The 25,561-nt window shown below is 38.7% G+C and overlaps 1 protein-coding gene across 3 annotated transcripts in view; it reads left to right on the top strand.

Annotated features, from left to right (window-relative positions):
* The window catches only part of GLYAT (glycine-N-acyltransferase), a 66,291-nt gene that overhangs the window by 27,852 nt on the left and 12,878 nt on the right, over positions 1 to 25,561 (top strand). For 2 of the 3 annotated variants that reach the window (XM_019037624.4, XM_019037625.4), the window contains exon 3: positions 22,995 to 23,090. In XM_019037624.4, the coding sequence (XP_018893169.3) occupies positions 22,995 to 23,090 (96 nt within the window). Of the gene's footprint in view, positions 1 to 15,438; positions 15,711 to 22,994; positions 23,091 to 25,561 lie in introns of those variants that run through there. The other variant, XM_004051228.5, reaches the window with a different exon arrangement.

Genomic DNA, 25,561 nt, shown 5'->3' with positions numbered 1-25,561 from the left:
GATCCTCCTTTTATCAACTATAAAGTTGGGCAAATTATTTAACATCACTGTGCTCATAGCTTCTTTATGTATAAAATGAAGTATTATTTATTGAAAGGATCAAATGAATGAGAAAATATAAATAAAAACTTACAACAATGCCTGGCACATGTTAAACATTCCAAAAATGTTACTTAAAATATTTGTTATAAAACATCAGGACAGGTGCAATATGAAGTGAAGATTATTACATAGTGTATCCGTGAGAGGAGCAGTCAACAAATTCAAACTAAGCTATAAGATTTCCAGATTATAATTTACAAATCGGATTCAAAATAGTCTTGTACCAATTTATCATCTACCAGCTGTATATGTTCTGTAATCCTGGAGTCAGAAAACCTAAATTCAAAAACATATCCAGTGTTCTGGGTCCACCTTTAGGATACACCTTTGTCTGTGGGGCAAATGGCCAACCATGAACCTATAACTGCATAGACAGCTGGTGCATAGGAAGTACTTGTTTTCTTGGGCGTTTAGTTGCTCATTTCTGTGTCCATAACTCTAGTGATGCCTGGCAAAGAACCAGATTTTTAGAAGTTTTTGCTAGAACAAAAAGATTGATATTAGGTCTTTTCCAAGATAAATATTTATCAGGCAGCCTACCATATGGTGTAGGATATTTCATTGGGTGAATTATCTTGTCCTGTGGTGAATTATCTTGTGGGGACTTGCCATGCATGAACATATGATTAGGAACCTTTCCATCACCCTAAGAAGGTTTGCCAATGAGACTGCATTGGTCATAGTGGCTCAACAGAGAGTGATAGATTCTTTGGCTTGAGCAGTACTAGATAATTGAATTGCTCTAGACTATACCCTGGCTGAACAAGGAAGTATTTGTGTTATGGCTAATACATCATGCTGTGTTTACATTAATACTTCTGCAGAAGTTGAGACCCATCTAGATAAAATTAGACAAGAAGCTGCTTGGTTCCAGGAAGTGTCCCATAACAAACCTGGATAGAGAGAGTCTACTTAAACTAGGAATTACAATTCTATGTGTATTGAAATTTCTTTTCTTTCAGGTCTGTAGCTGCTGTCTATCTTGTACTTTTAAATCAATTTCCTCTGCTAATGGAATGATTATATGATCTATTAGTTCATTTTCACACACTGCTATGAAGATTGTACTCAAGACTGGGTAATTTATAAACAAAGGAGATTTAATTGACTCATAGTTCCACATAGCTGAGGAGGCTTCAGAAAACTTACAATCATTGTGGAAGGGGAAGTAGTCATGTCTTACATGGCAGCAGGCAACACAGAGAGATAAGTGAGAACACAGGAAAAAAACTGCCATTTTCTCATCAGATCTCATAAGAATTCACTCGCTATCACTAGGACAGTGTGGGGGAAACTGCCCCCATGACCCAATCACTTTCCTCCCCCTACATGTGGGGATTACAATTCGAGACGAGATTTGAGTGGAGACACAGAGCCAAACCATATCGCATGATATGCAAAAGAGTTATCTGACCCATCTGTTTGACTATAACCTGGGATCTATGAGTATTTACAATTATATGCAAACAATTTCATTCCTTAGATCCAGACCCACACCTCCTTTCAGCAGGAAATAACTACAGTGGTTGTTGCCCAAATCCCTCAAGATTAAGGAATGAATTAAAAAATGAAGGATTTGTAACCAGCCCATACTGGCCCTACTCCATTGATAACAGAATGTCAGGTTATCTTGTAGGTATGACAGAGCCCAAACTGCAAGTCATACGGAGGAGGCATGCACAACTGAGAAAAAAAAAAAAAAAAAAAAAAGCTGTGACCTCTAACAACACCAGGAACCAGTGTTTCCTCTCTGTGGAACAAAGACCAGGACATGACCAGAACCTGAATACTGGAAGCCTTTAAGAAGCAAGAGGTTCATTGGCCAGAAAGCTTGGGCAAAAATCTGCCTCAACATACCTTACCATATATGGTCAGATTTGAAGCCTTTCACTCAGACCCTGCCAAGCCAACATTCCTAATATTCCCCAAACCCTTTCATCCCTTAAAGCATGCCCAGACCCCAAATCAGGAAGACAGATTTGAGCCACACCTCCTATCTCCTTGATTGATGGCTTTGTAATAAAGCCTTTCTTTTCTCAAAAGCCAGTGTCATAGTGATGGCTTCTGTGCACACTGGGTACCGAGCTCATTGTTTAATAAAAATTCTATGTGTGTTTTTATAGCTAAAGATACAAGATACAAGACCCAACTATATGTTAATTTCATATACTTAACTATATATACCCAACTATATGAAGGTAGTGTATATTTGGGTCTTGTATCTTTATCCATTCAGCCACTCTGTGACTTTTATTTGGGGAACTGAGGCCATTTACATTTAATGTTATTATTGATAAGTAATGACTTACTGTTGCCATTTTGTTGCTTGTTTTCTGGTTGCTTTTGAGGATCCTCTTCTTTTCTTCCTTCCTTACTGTCTTCCTCTGTGGTTAAGTGATTATGTGCAATACTGTATTTTAATTTGTTGCTTTTTATTTTAGTGAATCTATTATAGGTTTTTGAACTGCTGTTACTATGAGTCTTACAGAAAACACAGATATAACAAGTTATTTTACAGAGATAACTTATCTTAGATCACAAATAAAAGAATAGAAATAAAGACAAAACACACACATAAAAATTCTGTACATTAACTTTGTCTCCCCTACATTTTAACTTTTAGTTCTTTCAACTTACATATTTTTATATTACCTATTTCTGAATGGGTTTCTGTAGCTATTATTATTTTAGATAGATTTGTCCTTTGGGCTTTATACTAGAGTTATGAGTGGATTGCACACCACACATGAAATAGCTGAGTATTCTGGGTTTCTTCGTGTACTTAATTTTACCAGTGGGTTTTTTACCCTAAAGAGATTTCTTGCATATTAGTGTTTTTTTCTTTCAGACTGAAGAACTCCCTTTAGCATTTCTTGCAAGATAGGTCTGGTGGTGGTAAATTCTCCCAGCTTTTGTTTGTCTGAGAAAAATTTTATCTATTTCAAATTTCAATGACAGTTATTCTAGGTACAATATTCTTGGGTGCAGTTTGTTTTTCTTTGAGCATTTCAAAATGCCATTTCTCTCCATCCTGGCTGGTATAATTTCCATTGAGAATTATGTTGGCAGGCAAATTGGAGTTCCTTAATATGTTATTTTCTTCTTATCTTTCACTGCTTTAGAATCTTCTCTTTTTCCTTGCTCTTTGAGAGTTTGAATACTAGATAACTTGGGGTAGTGTTATCTGGGTTAAATCTATACGGTGTTCTAAGATCTTCCTGTACCTAAATATTTATATCTTTCTCCAATTTTGGAAAGATTTTTGTTATTATTTCTTTAAATAAGCTTTCTATCCCTTGCTCTTGCTCAACTCCCTCTTGAACACCAGCAATTCTTCATTTGGTCTTTTGAGTCAATTTCTATATTTTGTAGATGGTCTTCATTACTTTTTATTTGTTCTTTCTTCTCTCTTACTGTGTATTTTCAAATAGCCAGTGTTTGAGGTCAGTGATCCTTTCCTGTGCTTGGTTTATTCTGTTGTTGAAAGCCTCTAAATACCTCTTCAGTTCAGCAAATGTATTTCTCAGTTTCAAGATTTCTGTTTGATTTTGTTTTTATTATTTCAATATCTGTCAAATTTATCTGATATATTTCTTAATGGCTTTTTTGTGTAATTGATGCAGGATTTTTTGCTCCTTGGTTCAGCTAAATCTGAGTTCTTGTCTCACAACTAGGAAAAATTAGGCATGAGGACAAATTAGATTAGGAGGACAAATTGAAGTTAAAATTAAAATTAATTAATTTAATTGATTATTTAATAATCAAATAATCAATTAAATAATTAATTAATTCAATTAATTTAATTAATTAAAATTAGGCATGAGAACACATTGAAAGATGTAGATTAAAATTAAAATTAGGCATGAGGACACATTGAAAGGTGGAATTTATTAAGTGAAAGGAAAGCTCTTAGCAAAGACTGGGGTATTTCACACAGGTTTCCACCTCACGAATTGAATACCAGGCCACCATACATGAGCTTAAGAGGCCAGGCTTCTCCCCTGCATAAGGCATGAATTTCTGGTGGCTGCATCCCATTTCCCCACTGCATGTGGGCAGGAACCTGTGCAGGTTCCCTTATCTGCACAAAGGATCAGTGTAAATACATATGGGGCAGGTTGGAGATTCTCCAGGGAACCTTCCTTATCTGTCTAAGCATTTTTCTGCTTCCCACCTCTGTCACTCTCTGCTGTAAAGAGGTGCATCTAACTGCTACTGGAATACGGATAAAGACAAATCTTAACTGCTTCCTGCTGACAGGGGGCGCTGTTTTAGGAAGAAGGCAGTCAGATCTCCCTGAGAGACCTGTCTAAGAGTCCCCAGTAAAAGGGGCCATCATCTGAGGCTCTGGTTGCATGACTATTTGGAGTCATGGCCTGGAAGCAAGAGGGAACAAACTTGGTTATTATAAAACATGTATCAAAACAAAACAAGAGAGGGGGTAAGGACAGCTAAAAAATCCCAATGCTATCAACATGTCCACATAACTGGTGGCTATAGTTACACCTGCTAAGATTTGGGTACATGGGGCTCAGCTTTGGTTAGTTCTCTTGGTCTTATTTTCCCAAACAAAGAAACCTCTGGGTTATGGGCATTCTATTTACTCCCATCACCTGGCAAGATTTGCAGGATAATTGTCCAGAACTAGAATATCCAGATTTTTACATTATCCATACTTTTTCATTTCTTCTGGGCTGAAATTGGAGATTGCTGGTTGGTTCACAGGAGTAAGCAGGGTTAGTTTAAAATGTGGGCAAGAACTTAAAAACAACCAATGAGTCTAGAATTTAATAAAAACTGTATGATAAGTTTTGAAACATAATTTCTCTCTCTCCAGTCCTCATTTTTGTTAAAAACAAATTATGATAGGACTGACTTGTTTGCAAAAGAGATTTTAGTCTTATACTTGGACTGATTATTTGCATAAAGTGCAGCAAGAATAATTATTTTTACATAACTTGGGTATCCACTTTTAGTTAAACTGAGCACTCATTAAGAAAGCCCTTTTAAATTCCTTATTACCCAACTTTAGCCACACCAAGCAGCCGATATTTTTGGCTTTTGAACTTTACCAGAAGTAACCTCAGAGGCAAAACCAACAAACCTCAACTAAGATTATGACTTAACTGCGAGTGTGTAAGACATTCTCAAAGAGGTGGCAAGCAGTTTTTACAAAATCTAGAAGCTTTAAAGGTAGCTCAGAGAAGGAAAGATTCAAGAAAGGAAGCTAGAAATGGTTCATGGAGGGGAATAGAATCAGCAAATGGCAAAAGTCACACAGGTATTAACTAGTAAGTACTCATTCCCTAAGCCGGGAATGAACCCAGGCTACTATTGCAAAATGGCAGAGGCTAAAACAAAGTACTGCCATGTCATTACAGGTCATGCTCCCAAGGAAGTAAAACAAGATGGAGGCCTGCAGCAAAATTTGTTGCTGACCACTTTGCCAGGCTGACTTGAGCAGTGGGCTTACAGGGTCCTAGGCCCACATCTTATCCTAAGATACCAGTCTTTCTGACAGAACTATACAGAAGGACATACAAAGCACACCAGATTGGCTACAGCTTAAGACAAACCTCATAAATCCATTTTCATTAATCAAAACTTTACAGCAAATATAAACAGTGATTCTTACCATTCCTTTTGCTGGTTTGCACAGGAAGAGGCAGGCCAAAATTCCAACTGGTAAAAAAATCTTTTACCCTTGTGCTGGCATGTCAGGCTTCTAGGTTCCCTTCCTCTGAGCCTAATTCTAACCCAACCAGTTTAAGATTTGGGAAATTAACTTTTCCCAGTTTGAGGGATGCATTCAAGGGGAATGTCCTGTAGTACAGTAACACGATTACCCATCTGGGAAGACAGGACCAAGTGGGAAAAAGGAAAAAAAAGACATTTTTTCAAAAGAGCCCCAGGACTCAGGATGCATTTGAAAGGGGTACAGACAGAAGATAAATGGCTACTCATCTAGAAAGAGGGGAGCCATCTGTCCATAATTCCTCACTCTTCCTAGCAAATACCTGGAGTGTGTGAGGGAGAGAAGGAAAACGTGTCCTCTTTCCTTCTTTCATCCTTATATACTAAGTCCCTGTGACCTCAACAGGATGCCACTCATGGGTGCCAATGTGACTTTCACCCATGTTAACAGGGAACCTAGGAGGTGGGATTATGGGCTCTTACCCATGCACTGCATTTCCTTCTGCTGTCCATAACCTTCAAGTCCTTAAACCTAATTTATGCCATGGATACCAGCATGACCTCTATCCATGAAATGGGAAACTTGTGAATTGGGGTCTGACCTGGTAAAAAACCTTTCAAGAAAAAAAAAACAAAACAAAAAACACTGGCATAGAGAAGCCTCCTCTACTCACAGGGCTGTGTTACTAGGTTGGTGCAAAAGCAATCATGGTCCCCACTGTTCTAAGTAATGGCAAAAACTGCACTACCTTCACACCAACACATTAACTCTTGACCTAGGGGAGAAAATTAAAAAAAAAAAAAAACTGCTGGCAGGGTAGAGAACGGAGGAAAAAATCTTAAGTGCAGGGCTGTGTTAACTGCTGACAAGTTGGAGAAAAGATAAAGATGCCTGGGAGAAGAAGCCTATTATTCTTATGCAAATGGATTTCTCCACAGGGAGAGAAACTTTTAATTGCTTTCAATTAAAATTTCAACTGAGCTGGACCCCTCAGCCAGGGAGGAGAAGACTCCTGTGGATGCGTGACAGGGAATAATGGCCAGCTGGTCGCTCAGGGCTTCTGGCCCCTGAGACCACTCTGGGGCTCTGGCAGCAGCTGTGGCTCAGTCCTGCCCTGCATAACAGTTGGATGTCGCATGCACATGCAGCAGACATGGCCATGTGCCCCAGCCAGAAGGGAAGTGGGGCAGGAAGCTGCCACTCACCAGTTCTTCCCATGTGCACCTGTGGCCATTGGGGTTGGGGTGGAACACTCCCAATATTGTAAAAGAAAAGATAGGTGCCATTACACTCCTGGAAAAACAGAAGGAAGATGCCTAGAAAACACTGGGTTGCACTGAGGCTGACAATCCTGATCCCCGAGAGCGACAGGGGTTGGGGTGGGGGTAGTTTCCCCTGACTTCAGAAAAAGTCTGAGGACAAGAAAGCTCAGAAAACAAAGTGAAAGAGATTTTTGGGTTTGCATTTTTTTCACTCTTCTGATGTATTCCTGTACTGGCCACAAAAATGTTGCAGGATTTTTTGCTCATGAGTTCAGCTAAATTCAGGTTCTTGTCTCATGACTAGGAAAAATTAGGCATGTGGCCACATTGAAAGGTGAGGAGGGTGGAATTTATTAAGTGAAAGGAAAGCTCTCAGCAAAGAGAGGGGTCCTGCATGCAGGTTTCCACCACACAAATTGAATACCAGGCTACCACACAACAGCTGAAGGAGCCAGGCTCCTCCTCCGCATAAGGTGTGAATTTCTGGTGGCTCCATCCCATTTCCCCACTGCATGTGGACCTCCTGTCTTTTGTGGGAATGTTCAGGCAAGACCCTGTGTGGGTTCCCTTATCTGCACAAAAACATCTGGTGTAAATACTTGTAGGGCAGGTTGGAGATTCTCCAGGCAACCCTCCTTATCTGCCTAGGCATTTGTCTTCCTCCTGCCTCTATCACTATCTTGGAGATCACTGAGTTTCTTTAAAACTGCTCTTTTGAATTCGCAGTCAAAGAGTTCACAAATCACTGTTTTCTTAGAGTCAGTCACTAGATTTTTGCTCTGCCCTTTTGGGAAAGTCATGATTCCTTGTTTGCTGTTGTTTATTGTGGTTATAAGTCTGTGTCTTTTCATTGAATGACTAGTTATTTATTAGTTTTCTCTGTCTGGCTTGGTTTAGTTTTTATTGAATGTATTTGTTTACAGAATCTCCACTACTAGATCTCTGCCTCCTTTTCAACTCTACATGGTGCCTTAAGTCCAGGTTTACCTCAGCTCTAATATTAATAATTGGCCCAAGCACTGCCTGTCCCAAATAGAAGACCTTCCAAACGGATTATCTGGCAGTATGGGAAGGCTGGCTAGGCTTTTGCTCTCAGGAGACTTGTGGAACAAATCTCCTACGGCCACTCTGATTTGGCATCTCCTTTGGCTGAGTTACAGAGCAGAGTTTCCAGGGCCATGGATGGTAGACACCCCCTGTTCATCTCTGCCTGTCCTCATGGATATTTGTCCCTTAAGGAAGTTATGGTGCCACTTGTCACTTGAAACGAAGGACATGCCTGCTTCCAGGGAATCCAAGAAGGTGAGGAAGCTGGTTTACCATCTCAGTTTTAATATTTCCAGCGCTGAAACCATGAGTTGGTAGGAGATTTTCTGTGTGCCTGGCAGAATGGTGGGGAGGGGCATTGTGGATGTGCAAGTCTGATTCTCCTAACATCTTCTCAAAGTCTTTCTACTTCTCTGTTGCCCCAGGAACTGTCTCATCCTCATACTTGAGCTCTGGGTTGTTGCTAGTGTAGTTTCTGGTGCTGTATATTTGTTTGTTTGTTTGTGTGTGTGTGGGGGGGCGGGGGGTAGGGTAGAGAAGCCAGCTTGCCTCTACATTGCAATTTTGGAACTAGGAGTTTTCAGAAGTTCTCCATTTTCTTATTAATCTTCTGTCTGGATGTTCTATTTATTATTGATAGTGGGATATTGAAATCCCGTTATTATTGTTTTGCTATTTATTTCCCCCTTTAGTTCTGTCAATGTTTGCTTCAGATATTTGGGTGCTATGATGTTGGGGACACAGACATCCTATTCTGCTATCTTGCTAACTCTGATTGTTATTAAGATTTTCATTTTATCTTTGGTTTTTAGAAATAATTAAATATGCTAATTAAAGCATATTTCTAGGTTTGTGTTTATTCTGATTAAGATTTGTTGATATCTTGGGATCTGTATGTTGATGATATTAATTAAATAATTTCATGTGTTGCTGGGGTCTATTATTATTTTATTTAGAATTTTTGAATATTAGAACAGGAATTAAATTATCAGACATTTGTAAATTTCCTTGACCTAAACTACTACCTTTAGCTCTATGGCCCTTCATTACTCTCTTTCACAAAGTCACATAGTATCAACTTATTAGCTAGTCACCAAAAACCAATTTATCTAGAAATATCTCTAACCATACTTAATTCCCATGACATAAACTGATGTAAGATAACTAGCCCAATATACTTGGCCCCAGCATCAACAGGCATCAGATGGATTTTCTTGTTAACCATTTATTTAGCCCTGACATCACCTGAAATCAGGTGGAAAATGCATTAGAAAAAGACAGCCCTTGAGCTTTGATGGAAGTGGCCTTATCAGGGTAATTTTTCTGTAAGTATGGCTGTTAAACTGCAATTAAGTAATCCCTAAATACATGTTTCTCAACTAAAATGACATTATCCTCCATGAAAAGTAATTGGAAAGTTACATCAACTAGAAATCTTAATATAAGATTCTCCACAGAATCTCTGAAAGAGAACAGTTCATAGAAATTGACTGTAGACCCAATATGTCCAACAACAGAAAGACACCTTCATTGAAACTGACAGATTTCACCCAGAATCAGATTATTCCAGTTGTGCAGAAACACTGATTGTCACACTCTCCTTTACATACTTTGTTGTTTATTTTTTTAATTTTTTGAGTCTTTTAAACTTTTTACTGATTTGAAGTCATACAATTTTTATTTTTTACAATGTTATACATACTAATATTAATGACCTCAATATGACCAGTCTATAATTTAGATATCCCAAACTATTGTAAATACAGCCAATTTAGAAAATTATGGAATAGGACAACAATGGGAAAAAACAATTAATGGCCATATTTGCAATTGACGCTTCTAAAATAAATTTTGATTAAGAATATTTTAATCAAAAATTGCCTTAATATAACTATAGATAAACATCTAGGGTAAGGTTGCTACAACTCTATTTATGCAAATAACATGACTCAACCTCATCATATGAATCACTTCAACCTCAATAGATATTTTTCTTTTGTCAGTTTTTAATGATATTTTTGTTTTTAAAGATACTGTAAGTCAAATAATGAAGAAACTCATACATATGAACCATTAATAATTTTTAACAAAATAAATAGAAGTGCAACATATTAAGCATAGAAATCCCTGAGAATGAAATAATGGCTGTTATGGACTGAATATCTGTTTTTCTTAAAATTTATATGTTGTAATCGTAAACCCCAATAAGTTGGTATTAGGAGGTGGGACTTTTATGAGGTAATTAGGTCATGAAGGTGGAGTCCTTCTGAATGGAATTAGTGGACTTATTAAAGAGACCCCAGAGCTCTCTCTCTCTCTCTCATTCTTTCTGTCAAGGGAGAACACATCAAGAGGATGGCAGTCTATGAACCAGGAAGCAAACCCTCACCAGACAGTCAGTATTGTGACCTTTTGATTTTCAACTTTTCAGTTTCCAGAACTGTGAGAAACAAATGTTTGCTGTCTAAGCCACCCAGTTTATAGTATTTTTGTTACAGCAGCCTGAACAGACCAAGACAATAGTATATTACATTAACCTTACCAACAATGCACCTTTTGTAAACAATATAAGTACAGGAAATGTCCCTGTGCGAGAAAATGAGATACAAATATTCTTGGGATGTAACTGAGAGTGTTTGTCATGTCAAAACCCAGAGAAAATAATCTTGCAGCCCCACTAAAGTTGATTACTCTCTTGTGAAGCATCTGAGATCTTCTTTACAGTCATGGGACTCTGGCTCTTCTGTGCCAATGAAGGATAATGATTATTTGTCCTCTGAGCATCTCAGACCATTCTGAGTGTTTGGCTGTTCGATATCTTTAATAGATTTTTTCTCCTTACAAAGAACCTGAAGTGAAAAAACCTTTAAGTATGCAGCATAACTGGCAGAATGGATTCATGATAATGAATGATCCTACACATAGAAAGTGCCCATGTAGGATGGTCATGTTATTTTATCCTTTAATTTAGTTGACAAAATAAATAACTGAGACCATAAACTGTCCCCTTACCGATCAGAATAATCAGTGTAAATTATATAGTCTAACCAGTTATGAGTAATTGAACAATTTTTTCCAATCATTGCTAACCCTTCATGTCATACCTGGATTAATGGCACCAGTAAGATGGAAGAATGCATATCTCAATTAAGAAAATACAGCCTTAATACTGTTTCTTCCTAGGATTTAAAAGGTGGAAAAAGCATTGTTTTCACCCTGATGATAAGACAAGGCTGGACAAACTACAAAAACCACACATGTTCTGAAACTCTTTAGGTATAAGAAGGTACAGGGTAACCAAGTTTCTAAATTTCAAAAAAAAAAAAGGCAGGAATTTCTGAAATAAGAAAGGATACCTGTACTTTCTCAACTGTGGTAGAGTACAAGAAGAAGGTGGCTTCCATGCAAGTAAATTTTTAAAATTAGTTAAAATTTTATTCAATTGCTGAAGGCCAAATCTTAGCTACCATGAGAATACAGAACTTCTGGGAGCCTCAGACACAAGAGCAATTCCACCTACTCATGTATTTTTGCATGGACCTTCCCCAGGTGCCAACATTAAGTATTAGAGACAAGCAGAAAACCAGAAAGTGCCTCCCTTGGTTCTGGAGGGAATGTCATGAGAAAAAGACATGAAGCCCAACTCCTGCCTGGATTCTTTTCTCCTATAAAGTAAAACCCTTAGTCTGCTGGTGAATGGGCCACAAACCCTGCCACCTTCAAGGCACAAATAAAGACCCAGTATTGCTAGAGATGGGTAAAATGCATAAAGGTTTTCTACCTCTATAGGGGCAGGAGATTGTCCTCAGCTCAGGATCCTATTCTAACATTAGTAAGTGTATGCCACCATGGGGGTGTGGTAGTGTCTTAGACGATTTGCTTTGCTATTAAGGAATGCTGGAGGCTGGATAATTTAGGAATAAAAGAGATTTACTTGTCTCATGGTTATGCAGGCTGTACAAGAAGTATGGTGCCAGCACCTTCTTCTGGTGAGGGCATCAGGCTACTTCCACACATGGCATAAGGTGAAAGGGAACTGGTGTGTGCAGAGATCACATGGGAGTGAGGAAGCAAGAGATAGAGATGGGGGAGGTGCCAGGCTGTTTTTAACAATCAGTTCTGTGGGAACTAATAGAGTGAGAACTCACCTGTTACCACAAAAATGGCACCAAGCCATTCATGAAGGATCTGCCCCAAGATCAGACACCTCTCACCAGGCCCCACCTCCAACACTGGGGATCAGATTTCAATGTGAGATTTGGAGGGAGCAAACAAAGCATATCTAATCCATAGTATTCCTTCTCCGGCCTCCCAAGTCAAACGTCCTTTTCACATTGCAAAATATAATCATTCCATCCCAATAGTTTCCAAAAGTCCTAACTTGTTCCAGAACCAACTCAAAAGTCTAAAGGTCTAAAGTCTCATCTGAGATTCAAGGCAAGCTATTTCCACTTACGAACTTTTGAAATAAAAAACAAATTATTTAGTCCAAGAGGCAATGGTTATACAAGCATTGTGTAAATGGGTAGATAACACTCTGTTATGTGATATCTGCCATAGAGACAAGGCTGAGATTGGTTGTCATGGGGATCAGAAATAGGGATGCTGAGAAAGCCCCGCCTCAAGCATACAGGGCCTGTTTAACCAGGACAAGAGAGAATTTTCCCTTCTGTCACACCATCAGCCTGAAAAGCACTAAGTAATGCACTTCTCTTTTAGATACTAAGTTGCAGTCACTTCCTTCAACAAGTCTTCAAGAAATAATATATTTTGGGATTTTTTGTTATTTTCACAGTTTAGAACTCTTTCTCTCCAGGGTAAGAGGGGAACAACTTTTGAACATTTTGAAGTAAGCCTGGTGGGGTTTTCTCATCTCTGGAAACTTCCATGTTGATTACCAGCTCATACAATAGAAGTTCTTCTTTTACACTCCAAAATCAGCTTCTGAGAAGATGGAGGTGATTTGCTTCAGTTCCTTTGATCAGTTATCAAGTTATGTGTTAGTATTTGGCTATGTGGCTATATGTTTATTTTTTATTTTTAGAGACAGGGTCTTGCTATGTTGCCCAGCCTGGTCTCAAACTCCCAGGCTCAAGCAATCCTTCTGCTTACCATCCTGAGTGGCTGGGACTAACAGGCATGCACCACCGTACCATGCCTGGCTCATTTGACTATATTTTAATATAGTGTTATCAGGTATAATTTCTGAGTAACAGATGTTCCATATGGAGGCAAACCTTATCCGACACTGTGATGCAAGTATGTGTGCACTAATATATAGAATAAACTAGTCTAAAAAGTCCAAAATAGATTTTTGACATGTAATGAATTAAGGGAGTTATTAAGAGTCTTTTTGCAAGGGGCAGGGGGCAGTGTACATATATTTCTGCAATATAAATTTTTCTCTCCACTGTCTCATGAGTCTTATGAAAACTGACTTGACCTAGAACCTTAGGGAAAAAATATTCACTAAATATTTCATGCACGCATTTGTATATGCATAATGCACTGTATTAAATAATTCTTTACTAAATAAAGCATTTCTATGTGCTTACCATATATCGGGAAGTTGTCTAAGCAATTATGACTATACATATCTAAATTAAGAAAAGACAATCTTAGTTCTGATGCTACTTAGGGTTTATAAGGCTGGAAAAAGCATTGCTCCCACAGTAGTGATGAGAAAAATCTGAATAAACTACAAAATCATTCACGTTCTGAAATTCATTAGGGATCTGAGGGCATGGGCAATCAAGTATCCTGAATTCCAATTAAGCATAGGCCCTGCTTAGGTAAGAAAGGACACAGGAGGACCACTTAATTTTTCTTTAAGAACCTGCAAAGATTCCTAAGGGGAATTATTTAATTCCCTTTATTGATACAGAAATGGAGGCAAGAAAAGGTGAAATCATTTGCTCAAGGTCACACAATAGGTAAGTCGTACAATCAAGATGTCAGCCTGTTAGTTTGGGGGTGGTCATGCTTGCTGCAAGCCACTCTGCTATGCTACCTCTGTCATCATTGCTAGCACTTCAATTCAGACCCCAGAGAAAAACCACTTAGAATACTAAGACTGATGCTGGAGCTCCCGAACCTTTTCCCTTGTATCTGATCCCAAAATGTGTGAAGTTTATGTCTGTTATCACATATAACATAGTAAGAATGAGAACCACAGAGTCAAACAAAAGCAAGAAAAATCCTTGGTTACCTAGTACAACACACTTTTTACAGCTAGGGCAACAGCCCAGGGAGGTTAAGAGACTCTAGTCAAAGATTTGAGGGTGAGAGACACCACTGAATCCTGGTCTATTGCCTGGCTGTGTGAGTGTAGGAGCTAAAGTGACAGAATAGGAGGGGTCTGGTTTCTGGGCTTGGGATAAAGGAGTACCCCACTCTTTTGTTGCAGTTAGATATATCCTTTGTGAGATATGAACCCTATTGGAGTCAAGAGATCCACTGGGTTAATAAATGATAGAACAATCTCAGTGGCTTTGAAGAAAGAGTAATGGAAGGTTATAATGACTTCAATCTCAGGGGAAAAGATGGAGAATTAATGTTCTAGGAGTGGCAGGGCTCCTAGACAGTACAGAGAAAAATGTGAAAACTTGCTCTGTGCTGATCCGTTAAGTGAAGGAACACACACACACTTTTTGTCCCTCTTTCTCAACCTAGCCTCTTGTGTCCCTGCTCCTCTGATTAGAGTGTCTGTTGCTTCCTCTACAATAAAGATATTTACTAACCTGGGAATGAGGTGGTGAGAACAAGGACCTGGAGAGTGTCAAACTCCCCATCTTGGCTGTTTTACACAGTGAAATTGAGGCTCAAATTATCTTTGCTGTGAACCCTCCTTTCTTTTCTGAGCAAGTGGAAAGTATAGTAATTAGGACTTCGGAGTGAAAAAGCTCTGGGCTTAACATCTAACCAGTTCAACCATGCTGAGATCTCAATGGTCCTTCTCTATAAAAGTGAGACTAAGAAGTGCTCACATTGAATCATTGTCAGAATGTTTCACTGCAGCTTCAAAATGGGCGTGGGAGGGGGCACAACTTGTCTTTAAAAAGGAAGATTCTAACAGCTTTCATCACTCCATGCAAGTAATTTGCTATTTTATTGCATTCTGCAAATCAGATATCATTCATATCTTTCCCACTGCCTTGCTTCTATTACAGATACTTGAATGGGAAAGAGGTGAGGGTAGTGCCTGCATAATCTGACCCTCCTTGCAGTATCTGGCCTGTTGGTTTCACACAGCTTTGGTTTTCATGGTATTTCCATGACCTGTGAGGACAAAAAGCATTGTGATGTTTTAAAAAGAGAAGCTCAGGGGCATACAGCCAGCCTCTCAACCATGCAGAGCCAATTACTTCAACATGGGCCCGTGAGAGGCAGGGCTGAATTCCACTAGAACTGACACCAGATTCTTTTGCCAGCCTAGTACAAGGTCCACATTACAAGCCAAAGCTCAGAAATTTCTGGAGGTGGTGTATCAAAATTTACTCTGCGAGACTCTGCTGAACTGGCTGCATCAGGGAGAAATTTCATCTCCCAGAAGGGTGTTGCTCATCGTTTCTTCCCGGAAACATCTGCAGAGACTAGCTTTTCAGGTGAGGACTCATTACAAAGTATCAGATACATAGGATGAACAAGTCTAGAGATCTAATGTACAACATGAGAACTATAGTTAATAGAATTGCATTGTATATGGGATCCATGCTACATGAGTGGAGTTTAGCTGCTCTTTACATAAAAACAACAACAAAAAATAAGTAACTATGTGAAGTAATAGATATATTAATTTGCTTCATAATGGTAATGTTTTCACTATCTGTATGCTCTCATAACATCATATTGTATACTTTAAATATCCACAATAAAAAATTTTTTTAATGTAATTATTGCTTTGTGACACCTCTTCCACTTAAGTGAGTCAAATTAAAGTGTCCGTATTGTGTTATGCTCAGAATATGCAGACAACTATGCTCAAGGAAAAGGAGTAACTTCCACTTAAGAAACACATATCTGACAACTATTTTGTCAATGGCAATTTGCTAGCTACCATGAAAATCCTTAGAAGTTTGTGCTCTGGACTAATAAATGAATAAAGAAAGATCTGAGAGCTTCTTGGAAGCAGGTGGATGAATAGAATACTGAGTGTGTGGAGACACCAGAAAAAATACTATTTTTAATCCTGGTCACATTATAAGGGAGGCAGTTTTTTCCTTACACTACTACTAAGAAGTTTGTTGCACTGAAAGTGAGAGAGGAAATAAGTAGATCAATAAGACAAGATTACAGACAAGATTTTTTGTTTATTTAAATTATACAGAAAACAAATTTTACTCTAAAGATTTAATCTACAATAGTACTACCACCATTTACTTATTTATTCCTGTTTGCCTTTGTTCTCTCTTAAATTTGAACTTTATGTGTTGTATGTGAACTGTTTTGTGTACTATATTTTCTCATTTTATTTGAACACTCTCCCATGTGTCTATACATATTATATATTATGTCTGTAGGCATTATGTTAATGCCTTAGGGTTGCATCACTCTGTTGGATCATATTTTATGTTATCTTCCCCTATTGAGGCACATAGAGATTTTGTTCAGACTTGCTTATGTTCATGTGACTTTATAAAATTCTGTTTAGAGTTTTTGTTTTGTTTTGTATTTAGAGACACTCTGTTACCCAGACTGGAGTGCAGTGGTATGAACATAACTCATTGTAACCTTTAACTTGCTGTGGGCTCAAGTGAGTCCAGGGTTAGATTCCACTGGAACTGACATCAGAATTTTTTGCCAACTTAGTACAAGGTCTGCATTACAAGCTGCAACTCAGAAATTTCTGGAAGAGTTGTAACAAACTCACTCTGTGAGACTGTGGTCAGATTATGTAGGCATAATCTTCCTCTCCTTCCCATTCAAGTAGCTGCAGTAAAAGCAAGGTAGTGGGAAAGATCTGAATGAGGTTTGATTTGCAGAATGTATTCTTTTTTTCTGCTTACACAAAACAGCAAATTACTTGCATGGCATGATGAAAACTATTAGAATCGTCCCACCTTAGCCTCCTGAGTAGCTAGGGCTACAGGTGTATGCCACCATACCCAACTAATTTTTATTTTTGTAGAGATTGGGGTCTTGCTGTGTTGACCAGGCTGGTCTCAAGCTTTTGCCCTCAATTAATCCTCCCTCCTTGGCCTCTGAAAGTGCTGGAATTACAGGTGCAAGCCACCATGCTCAGCCTAGAGTTGTTTTGTTCTTTTAAATTGTTTTCTTTGGATTAATTTCCATTTCTGTAATAACTGGACCAGGATCAAAGATTCTGAAGTTTATGCCCGGGAATGCTACTCATTGCGCAGTGCTGCCAGCTACCATGATTGTGTCAGATTTCTTGGAAGAACCTCAGTGTCAGTAGCTTTCAGTTTACCCCAACCAAGCATGAGAGCCATACCTCGTTGTTAGTTTGTAAGTACATCCTTAGAGGGTGGTTCCAAACTCTACTCTTCAGAAAATATAGTAATATCACACCCCACAGACTTGACATTAAGCTCTACTTTAACTCTACTTTGTTACTTCCTTCTGAGTTGCATCTAGAGAAAAGACAAGATTAGCCTTTAGGAATGTTATACTTTTATCATCCTAAGACCCTTAGATATGAGATATGGTCTGGAGTTTTCTTCAAGATATAATGTAGTACAAAATAGCTGGAAACTTTTCTCATGTCCAGAATATATTATGCATTTAATACATATGTGTTTATTGAATGAATATATTAATGTCTCTATACTTTTGGAAAGTGGAGTGATTAGACAGACAATTAATACAAGCATTTCATGTATTCAATCATTTGTTACTTATGTATTGAGGGCCTACTCTGTGCCAAATACTGTGATAAGAATTACTGATAAAAGAATAAGTAATATGAGCATCCTGCCTCAGAAGAATTCAACATCTAGAAAAGAAAACGAAATTCAACTTTAAAACATCATGTTGAACAGCATAAATATATACGATATTTATCAATTGAAAGAAGAAAACTTTAACCCAACATAACAAGTTATATAATTGAAATATGCATAAACACTTATGAGAGCACAGAAAAGGAAGTGACTTATTCAGACGGACATAAGAGACAGTGAAAAGAGCACTAGGGATAATAGGCTATTCAGGTAAACTTGAAGGGGTAAGTGGAAGCTTAATTTAGAAGGCAGAACTGAAGTAGGAAATTTCAAACTGAGAATAAATGTAGAAAGACCAGAGGTGCTAAGCAGACACTGTGTTGAAGAAATCCACTGTGGTCTTACATGGTGGATGGTAGCAACAGAAGAGGCTAGAAGGGTAGACTAGACTCAGATGGTAGAGGTAGAATCCATGGGCTAAGGTATTAAGGTAGTTTCTTTTTATATATGCTCAGATCAGTAATTAGCCAGACTCTAGGAACTTCCTTCCTTCCTTTCTTCCTTCCTTCCTTTCTTTTCTTTTATTCTCTCCTTCTTTCTTTCTCTTTCTTTCTTTCTTTCTTTCTTTTTCTTTCTTTCTTTCTTCTTTCTTTCCTTTTTTTCTTTTTCTTTTTCTTTCTCTCTCTCTCTCTCTCATCTCTCTGTTTACTCTCTCAACAAAGCTCCACCTTGGCCTCCTTAAACTCCAAAACCTCCGTAAGCTCAATCAGTGAGAGTCCTTGTGCTCTGGTTAGATTCCATATCCCTGAACTTCAACCTGAAAACTTCCATCAGTAAGTAAGCTGGTGCAATTCTAGGACTCACCTTTTCTGTTTTCCTTTTCTCAGGGATCGTAGTTCTTTCTGCATATCCTGATGTTCAACATATGAAAATTGTTATTGTTTTAGGTGGAAAGGTAAATTCAAGTTCTGTTATCCTATCTTGGCTGGAAGCAATATTACTGGTAGTGAATTCTTATGGGTCTGCAGCAACCTCAATTCTCTCCTTAGAAGAAAGAATTCAACTGAGGGGCATAAGGTGGAAGGACAGACCAAGGCAAGTTTTAGAGCCACAGTGAAAGTTTTTTAAAAAGCTTTAGCCAGGCGCAGTGGCTCACGCCTGTAATCCCAGCACTTTGTGAGGCCCAGGTGGGCAGATCACAAGGTCAAGGGTTCGAGACCAGCCTGACAAACATGGTGAAACCCCATTTCTACTAAAAATACAAAAATTACTTGGGTGTGGTGTTGCGTGCCTGTAATCCCAGCTACTCAGGAGTCTGAGGCAGGAAAATTGCTTGAACCTGGGAGGTGGAGGTTGCAGTGAGCCGAGATTGCACCACTGCACTCCAGTGTGGGTGACAGAGCAAGACTGTGACTCAAAAAAAAAAAAAAAAAAAAGCTTTAGAGCAAGAAGGTAAAGAACTAAAGTGCACTTGGAAGAGGGCAAAGTGGGTGACCTGAGAGACCAAGTGAGTAGTTTGAACTTTTGCCTTGGGGTTTTATATGTTGGCTTATTTCTGGGCTCTTGTGTCCATTCTCCCCTGATTCTTCCCTTGTGGTGGGTTGTCCACATGTGCAGTGGCCTGCTAGCACTTGAGAGGTGAGCATGTGCAGTGTGTTTACTGGAATTGTATGCATGCTCACTTAAGGTGTTCTTCCCTTACCAATCAAATATCCCTAGAAGGTCACATACCAATTAAACTTCACCTTTTTGTCTCTGAATGCACATGCTTGAGCCCACTTGCCCAGCTCCTGAGATCTTATCAGGAAGCTGCTGATCACCAGTTTTAGGTTCTCTGTCTACTGAGAGACTACCTGATAGGTGGCTTGTGGGAGTGGGAAGGACCTTCGGGTCTGCACTAAGCAGAAGTAATGAACTAATGGCCCTCCTGAACAGGAGGTTTATGAGAGTGACAGGGCTAAAGCCTAAAACTGCAATGCCTGGGATTTCCTCTGCTTTTTCAACTAAAAATGGCTCTTTCACAAGAAGCTGCACCCTGTATCTCCTGTTTTCTCTGTGTGATCTGAAATTGTCTTGCACACCTACCAAACTGTCTGGCTTGAAGACAAGTCTGCCTCTTCTTTTACTTCACATGCCATGTGACTTCTTAAACACACACTTCCTGTTATTCATGCACCCATGGCTCTTATTGCATTTGTGCAGCAGCAAAGATAAGAGCTCCCTTGCAGACATCCCCCGAAATTTATAGGTGTTTTTATCCTACAAGCTTGGATGACCTCCAATCCTCTCCCTATCTGTTGGTACATTGCCAAAAAAGACACTAATTGAAACCCCAGCTCTGCCAGTGATTTATGATTTAACATATGCTTTTTGTTCCTGTCACAACCTAGGGCCAAGATTTTCTGGGGTTTTTGAAACAGTTTGCCCTCCTGCATAGGGCTATGACACTTTAAGGATCTCACCTACTTGCTTTTTTTTTTTTTTTTTTTTTTTTTTGAGTCAGCACTTCTTAAGGGGAGGGGAAATTCTTCCTTTACCATTAGCAAGTTCTTGCCCTAAGTCCCAAGGCCTCCAGAGGTTCCTCCTTTATGTCGAGGGCAAATAAACATTGCTCTCTCAAATCCAAGCATTGCTGTTTTTGTAAGCATATGAAGGCTTTTCATGAGTGTTCTTCTCGCTTCCTCCTACTTCCTCCTGTAGTCTCTATTTCTCTAATCACTCCTACTCTCTTTTCAATATGCTTCAAGACCTTCAAGGTCATATTTAAAGGGAGGGAAGTCCAGCCCCCTTATGGCAGTTATTTTCTTTGTAATACTTGGCCTAAGAATGGAATGAGAGAAAATTACAAAAGTCAGTCTTGGAACCCAGTGCCCTTATGCAGGAAATTCTCAAATTAGCCTTCTCAGTCTTTTATAATGAAGAACAGAATAAGGAGGACAGGGCTAAGAAAAAGGAGAAATGCAGGGACCAGAGGCAGGTATATTGTCCTCTCAATACTCAAGAGTCACCCTTCTACAGGGGACCCCTAGGCTGCCCATCAGTGAGACATGACAGAATTGAAATCCTCCCCCTGTCCCCCTTGAACCTGGCTGGCTACTACTGCCCTGACAGCTAGCAAGAGGCCAAATCCACAGAACAACCACTACTACCCCTCTGTCAGCAGGAAGCAGTTATAGAAGACTGACCTTTGTCTATTTTCCCCAAATAATTGGGGTCTTGAACTCATGGTGGGGGAAATGTTACACAAGGTAGATAGTCAGGCATGAGTAGGGCGGGAGAAGGCTCCATGCCCCACACCCCACACCCAGATATGTCAGGCAACCATCAGGTGATGGTCCAGTGGTTGTTAACTGTCTCTCTAAAATAATAATTGGTCACAGCCAGTGCCAGCCAGATTCAGTCTCCGAATACAAAAAAAAAAACAAACCTGAAAATGGTGATCAGCAGCTTCCTGACAAGACCTCAGGAGTTGGGCAAGCAGGCTTAAGCATGTGCATTCAGAGGCAAAATGACAGAGTTTAATTACGATATGAACTTCTAGGGACATTTGACTGGTAAGGGAGAATGCCTTAAGTTAGCATGCATACAACTCCATGCTCACACTACACATGCTCACCTCCCACATGCTAGCAGGCTGCTGAACATGTGGACATCCCACCCCCATGGGAAGAACCAGGGGAGAATGGACACAAGACCCCAAAATTATGCCTACATATAAAACTCAGTCAAAAGGTCCAACTGCACACTTGATCTCTCAGGTCGCCCACTTGGCCCCCTTCCAAATGCACTTTACTTCTTTTCCTTCCTGCTCTGATGCTTTTTAACAAACATTTACTGCTACTCCAAAACTTGCCTTGGTCTCTCCGTCTGCCTTCTGCCCCTCAGTCAAATTCTTTCTGTTGAGGAGGCAAGAATTGAGGATGCTACAGACCTGTACAGATGCACCACCAGTAAAGGCAATGGTCTTTTCACTGATGTTCTAAAATCACAAGGTTACCTAGTTATGGAATCTTGCATCAGACCAGTTTTAATGCAACACTCTCTCATAGCCCTACCTTCACTTAGAAGTTACTTTGCTCTCTTCCAAACATCACAGTTCCAAAATAGAACACAGTGACACAACATCTTTCTTCATTTTTCAGGTAGTTGTGATGTTATGAAGTGTTTAGGTAATCCCAATTTGATGCAGCTAGTCAAATATATAAAAATGCTATTTTTGTATTACTTAGTAATTTCTACAAAATGTACCACAGATCCTAGTATAAGGCTTAAAGATGGAATTAGCCTCAAAGTGTGAGGCTTGGTGAGAGTACAAGTTTTGAATATGATGCAGTAATAATTTTTGAAAGGTTAATTGTTTATATTTAGACCATGTCAGAATGCCCTTTATTAAAATGCCTATATCAAAACATCATGCAATATATAGGACTTTGGCTCAAGTGGGGAGAAAGAAGAAAAGGAAGAGTAGGAAAAGAGGAGTGGTGGTAGTAATCAAATAAATAACAAATGTTCAGTGCTTACTATAAGACCGACAATCTACTAAGCACATTGCAGGTGTTCATTCCTTTAATCCTGACAAAAATTCTGAGTGACATAGTGCTATTATCCCAACTACCTTTGAGGAAACCAAGGTACAGAGAGACTAAATAACTTTCCCAAGGTTACACAGCTCATTCTCAGAGGAGTCAGGAGAATCACTAATAGCAACTAAAATTCAAAAGATATTATGTGTATTTAAAAATGTACTTTTTAAATCTAAAATGAAATTAATGGCTGGAATTCATCAAAGGGTAAGAAAAAAGAGCTGAAAAACTCAGAGAAAGCTCCTTGTGTTTTCTACAAGTCTCATTTTCTCTTGGATTTGCTGAGGACTGCAGTTGAAAGGCACTAAAAAAAAAAACCTGGTCATTAATAAAGAACTTGCTACTCTTGTTTCAGAATCTCCTCTAGCTTTTCTCACTCCTGTATGTTCCTTGGTTGTCTTTCTAGGCTAAGGTATCCTCCATGATGTTACCATTACAAGGTGCCCAGATGCTGCAGATGCTGGAGAAATCCTTGAGGAAGAGCCTCCCAGCATCCTTAAAGGTGATAATGGAAAATTCTGAGAGGAGTAAAGAAGACAAACTTGATGTGAAAGAGGAGGGAAAGGGACTGGTATTTATGATGCACCTATTTTCAGCCAGGCACTATTTCGTGTTTTCTCTCATTTAGTATGCCTTACCTCTCTACAAGATGTTTACTGTCATGTCTATGTTGCTGTTAAGAAAATGAAGACTCAGTTAACTGATTTTCTCAATATATCACAAATACTGAGTTGCAATGCTATGATATGAACATAGTTATGCCTTAGTCTAAACACTGCCTTTTGCTCTGTGCTAACTCAAAAAATTACTTCCTTGCTCCTTTCCAAGAAGCATTTTATAATAACATTTGAAATTTGCCCAGAGTTCTACAAAGTTGGCTGAGGCTGCATATTAATGTTTAACTTGTTTATTACAAAAGGACACTTGCCAGTGAGAGGTTAACTAGAATGAGTCTTCTTTGAAATTAATAACAGATCAATTTCTATTTTAATGTAAATTTCCCAATTGCTCTGAATTTAAGGCAGGTCGAGTTACTTTAGGGCTAGCTCCCAGTATCTCTCTTAACCTGGTATTAATAATTAGAGGTCTAAGAATTAAATAAAACGTATATAAATATATATATAAATGGATATATATAAATGCCTACTTCCAGAACTATGCAAGAGCACTTCCAATGATAGCGTCAGATTCTTGTCTGTATATATATATTTAGCAACCAAATGGATATGGCTCACTCCAATGGAACCCAAGTACAATTGTTCATGTATATGTGTGTGTGTATCTCTTTAGTGGACAATTATTTTTACATTTGTATTGTTTTAGAAGACATTCCTATATAGTGCATACATTTCACGTAAATACATTCAAATTACCCATTCCCTAAATGATTTGTTATTCCCTTCTTTCAGTATAAAGGAGAAAATATTAGCATTCTTTTATTTGTGATTATATAGTTTTATTTTCATTCATCAGAGATGCATTAATGAGACAACAAGCTTTATTCTTTATTTATTAACAACACACTATAGCTTCAAGTAAACTAATCCAAATCTAAAGTTACCCACCTTGAAGCTCCTACTAACATTAATCAAAATTACCTAATATTTAAGTGGCTTCACATGACAATCCTTAAGATATAAATAACCTCCCAGAGAGACAGAACATTTTTTTGGAAGGCATATTAGTTAGACACTGTATGTATAATTAGTTGAGGTATGTTTAACTTCTTAAAAATTCTCTAGGCTAAACATTTTTTTCAACACTCTGTGATGTAGAATTTTGTGCTTCAAATTTCTCCTTATTCCTTGTGTTAAGTGGATCCTAAACATTTTGAGAAAACTCTAGGTGTTTCCCAAGGATTCCTTCTTGGAATCCCCCTATGGTGAGATAAGGAGGCCCTCATGACTCCTCCCTTTCATGAGGAAATAGCATTCCTCCTCTTTTGTTGCATACTAAAAGACATACATTTTCCCTAATGGAACTCTAAAATTTTTTATGCCAGTTGCTTTTAATGGAGGTGTCTAACCTAGAATTCACTGTTACTCAACAATTACTTGAGGCCTAGTTAAGAAAATGTCCATCCATTCTTCTGAGTGTTAGATATAAAATGCATAAAGATGTCCACTACAACTGATTCAACTGATAACAGCTACCTCACTATGTTCTGTTCACTAGTGTGAAAGGAAAATATCTTGGGCCCCCAAAATCACTAAAGACAACTCAAGCTGGAAACCGCTTAGGGCAAACTTGCCTCCCATTCTATTTATTCAAAGTTGCTAAGATAGATGCATATCTGATTGCCTCTTTGGAAAGGCTAATCAGAAACTCAAAAGAATGAATTGTTTGTCTCACGTATCTGTGACCTGAAAGCTTTCTCCCTGCTTCAAGTCTTCCTGCCATTGCTTCAAAATGTCCCTTCTTCAGTATGTCCCACCTTTCCAAACCGAACCAAAGTACTTCTTACATATATTGATTGAGGCCTCATGTCTCCCTTAAATATATAAAACCAAGTGTGCCCTGACCACCTTGGGCACATGGCATCAGAACTTCCTGAGGCTGTGTCAGTGGCACATCCTCAACCTTGGCAAAGTGAACTTTCTAAATTAACTGAGACCTGTCTCTGATTTTCGGGGTTTAGATTTTGGTATCCATGGGAGCATTCTGAGTGGAGATGCCCCTGACCTTTGACAAATCTCCTATCAGTGCTTGGTACCAGAATGGCTAACTTTATGGCTGAAACTAATAGGACAATTTGCTGAGGTCTGTGAGCATCCCCTCCAGAGAATCCCTGATCTCCCCAAATTTGATCAAATTATTAAGTTTATTTATTCCTAATTAGATGGGGAGGAAGGTCTCTTTGAAGAGGAACCTCTACTTTACTTTTTACACAACTAAAGTTAGCATTTAACAACTACCTGGTGTTAATTTCTGCTTACACTTACGGTGCTCAGAAATCATGTAATTTGGGTGATC

This window comes from Gorilla gorilla, chromosome 9, assembly GCF_029281585.2.
Source record: "Gorilla gorilla gorilla isolate KB3781 chromosome 9, NHGRI_mGorGor1-v2.1_pri, whole genome shotgun sequence".
In the NCBI taxonomy this organism is placed as follows: domain Eukaryota; kingdom Metazoa; phylum Chordata; class Mammalia; order Primates; family Hominidae; genus Gorilla; species Gorilla gorilla.
This window is presented reverse-complemented; position numbering and strand designations above follow the sequence as displayed.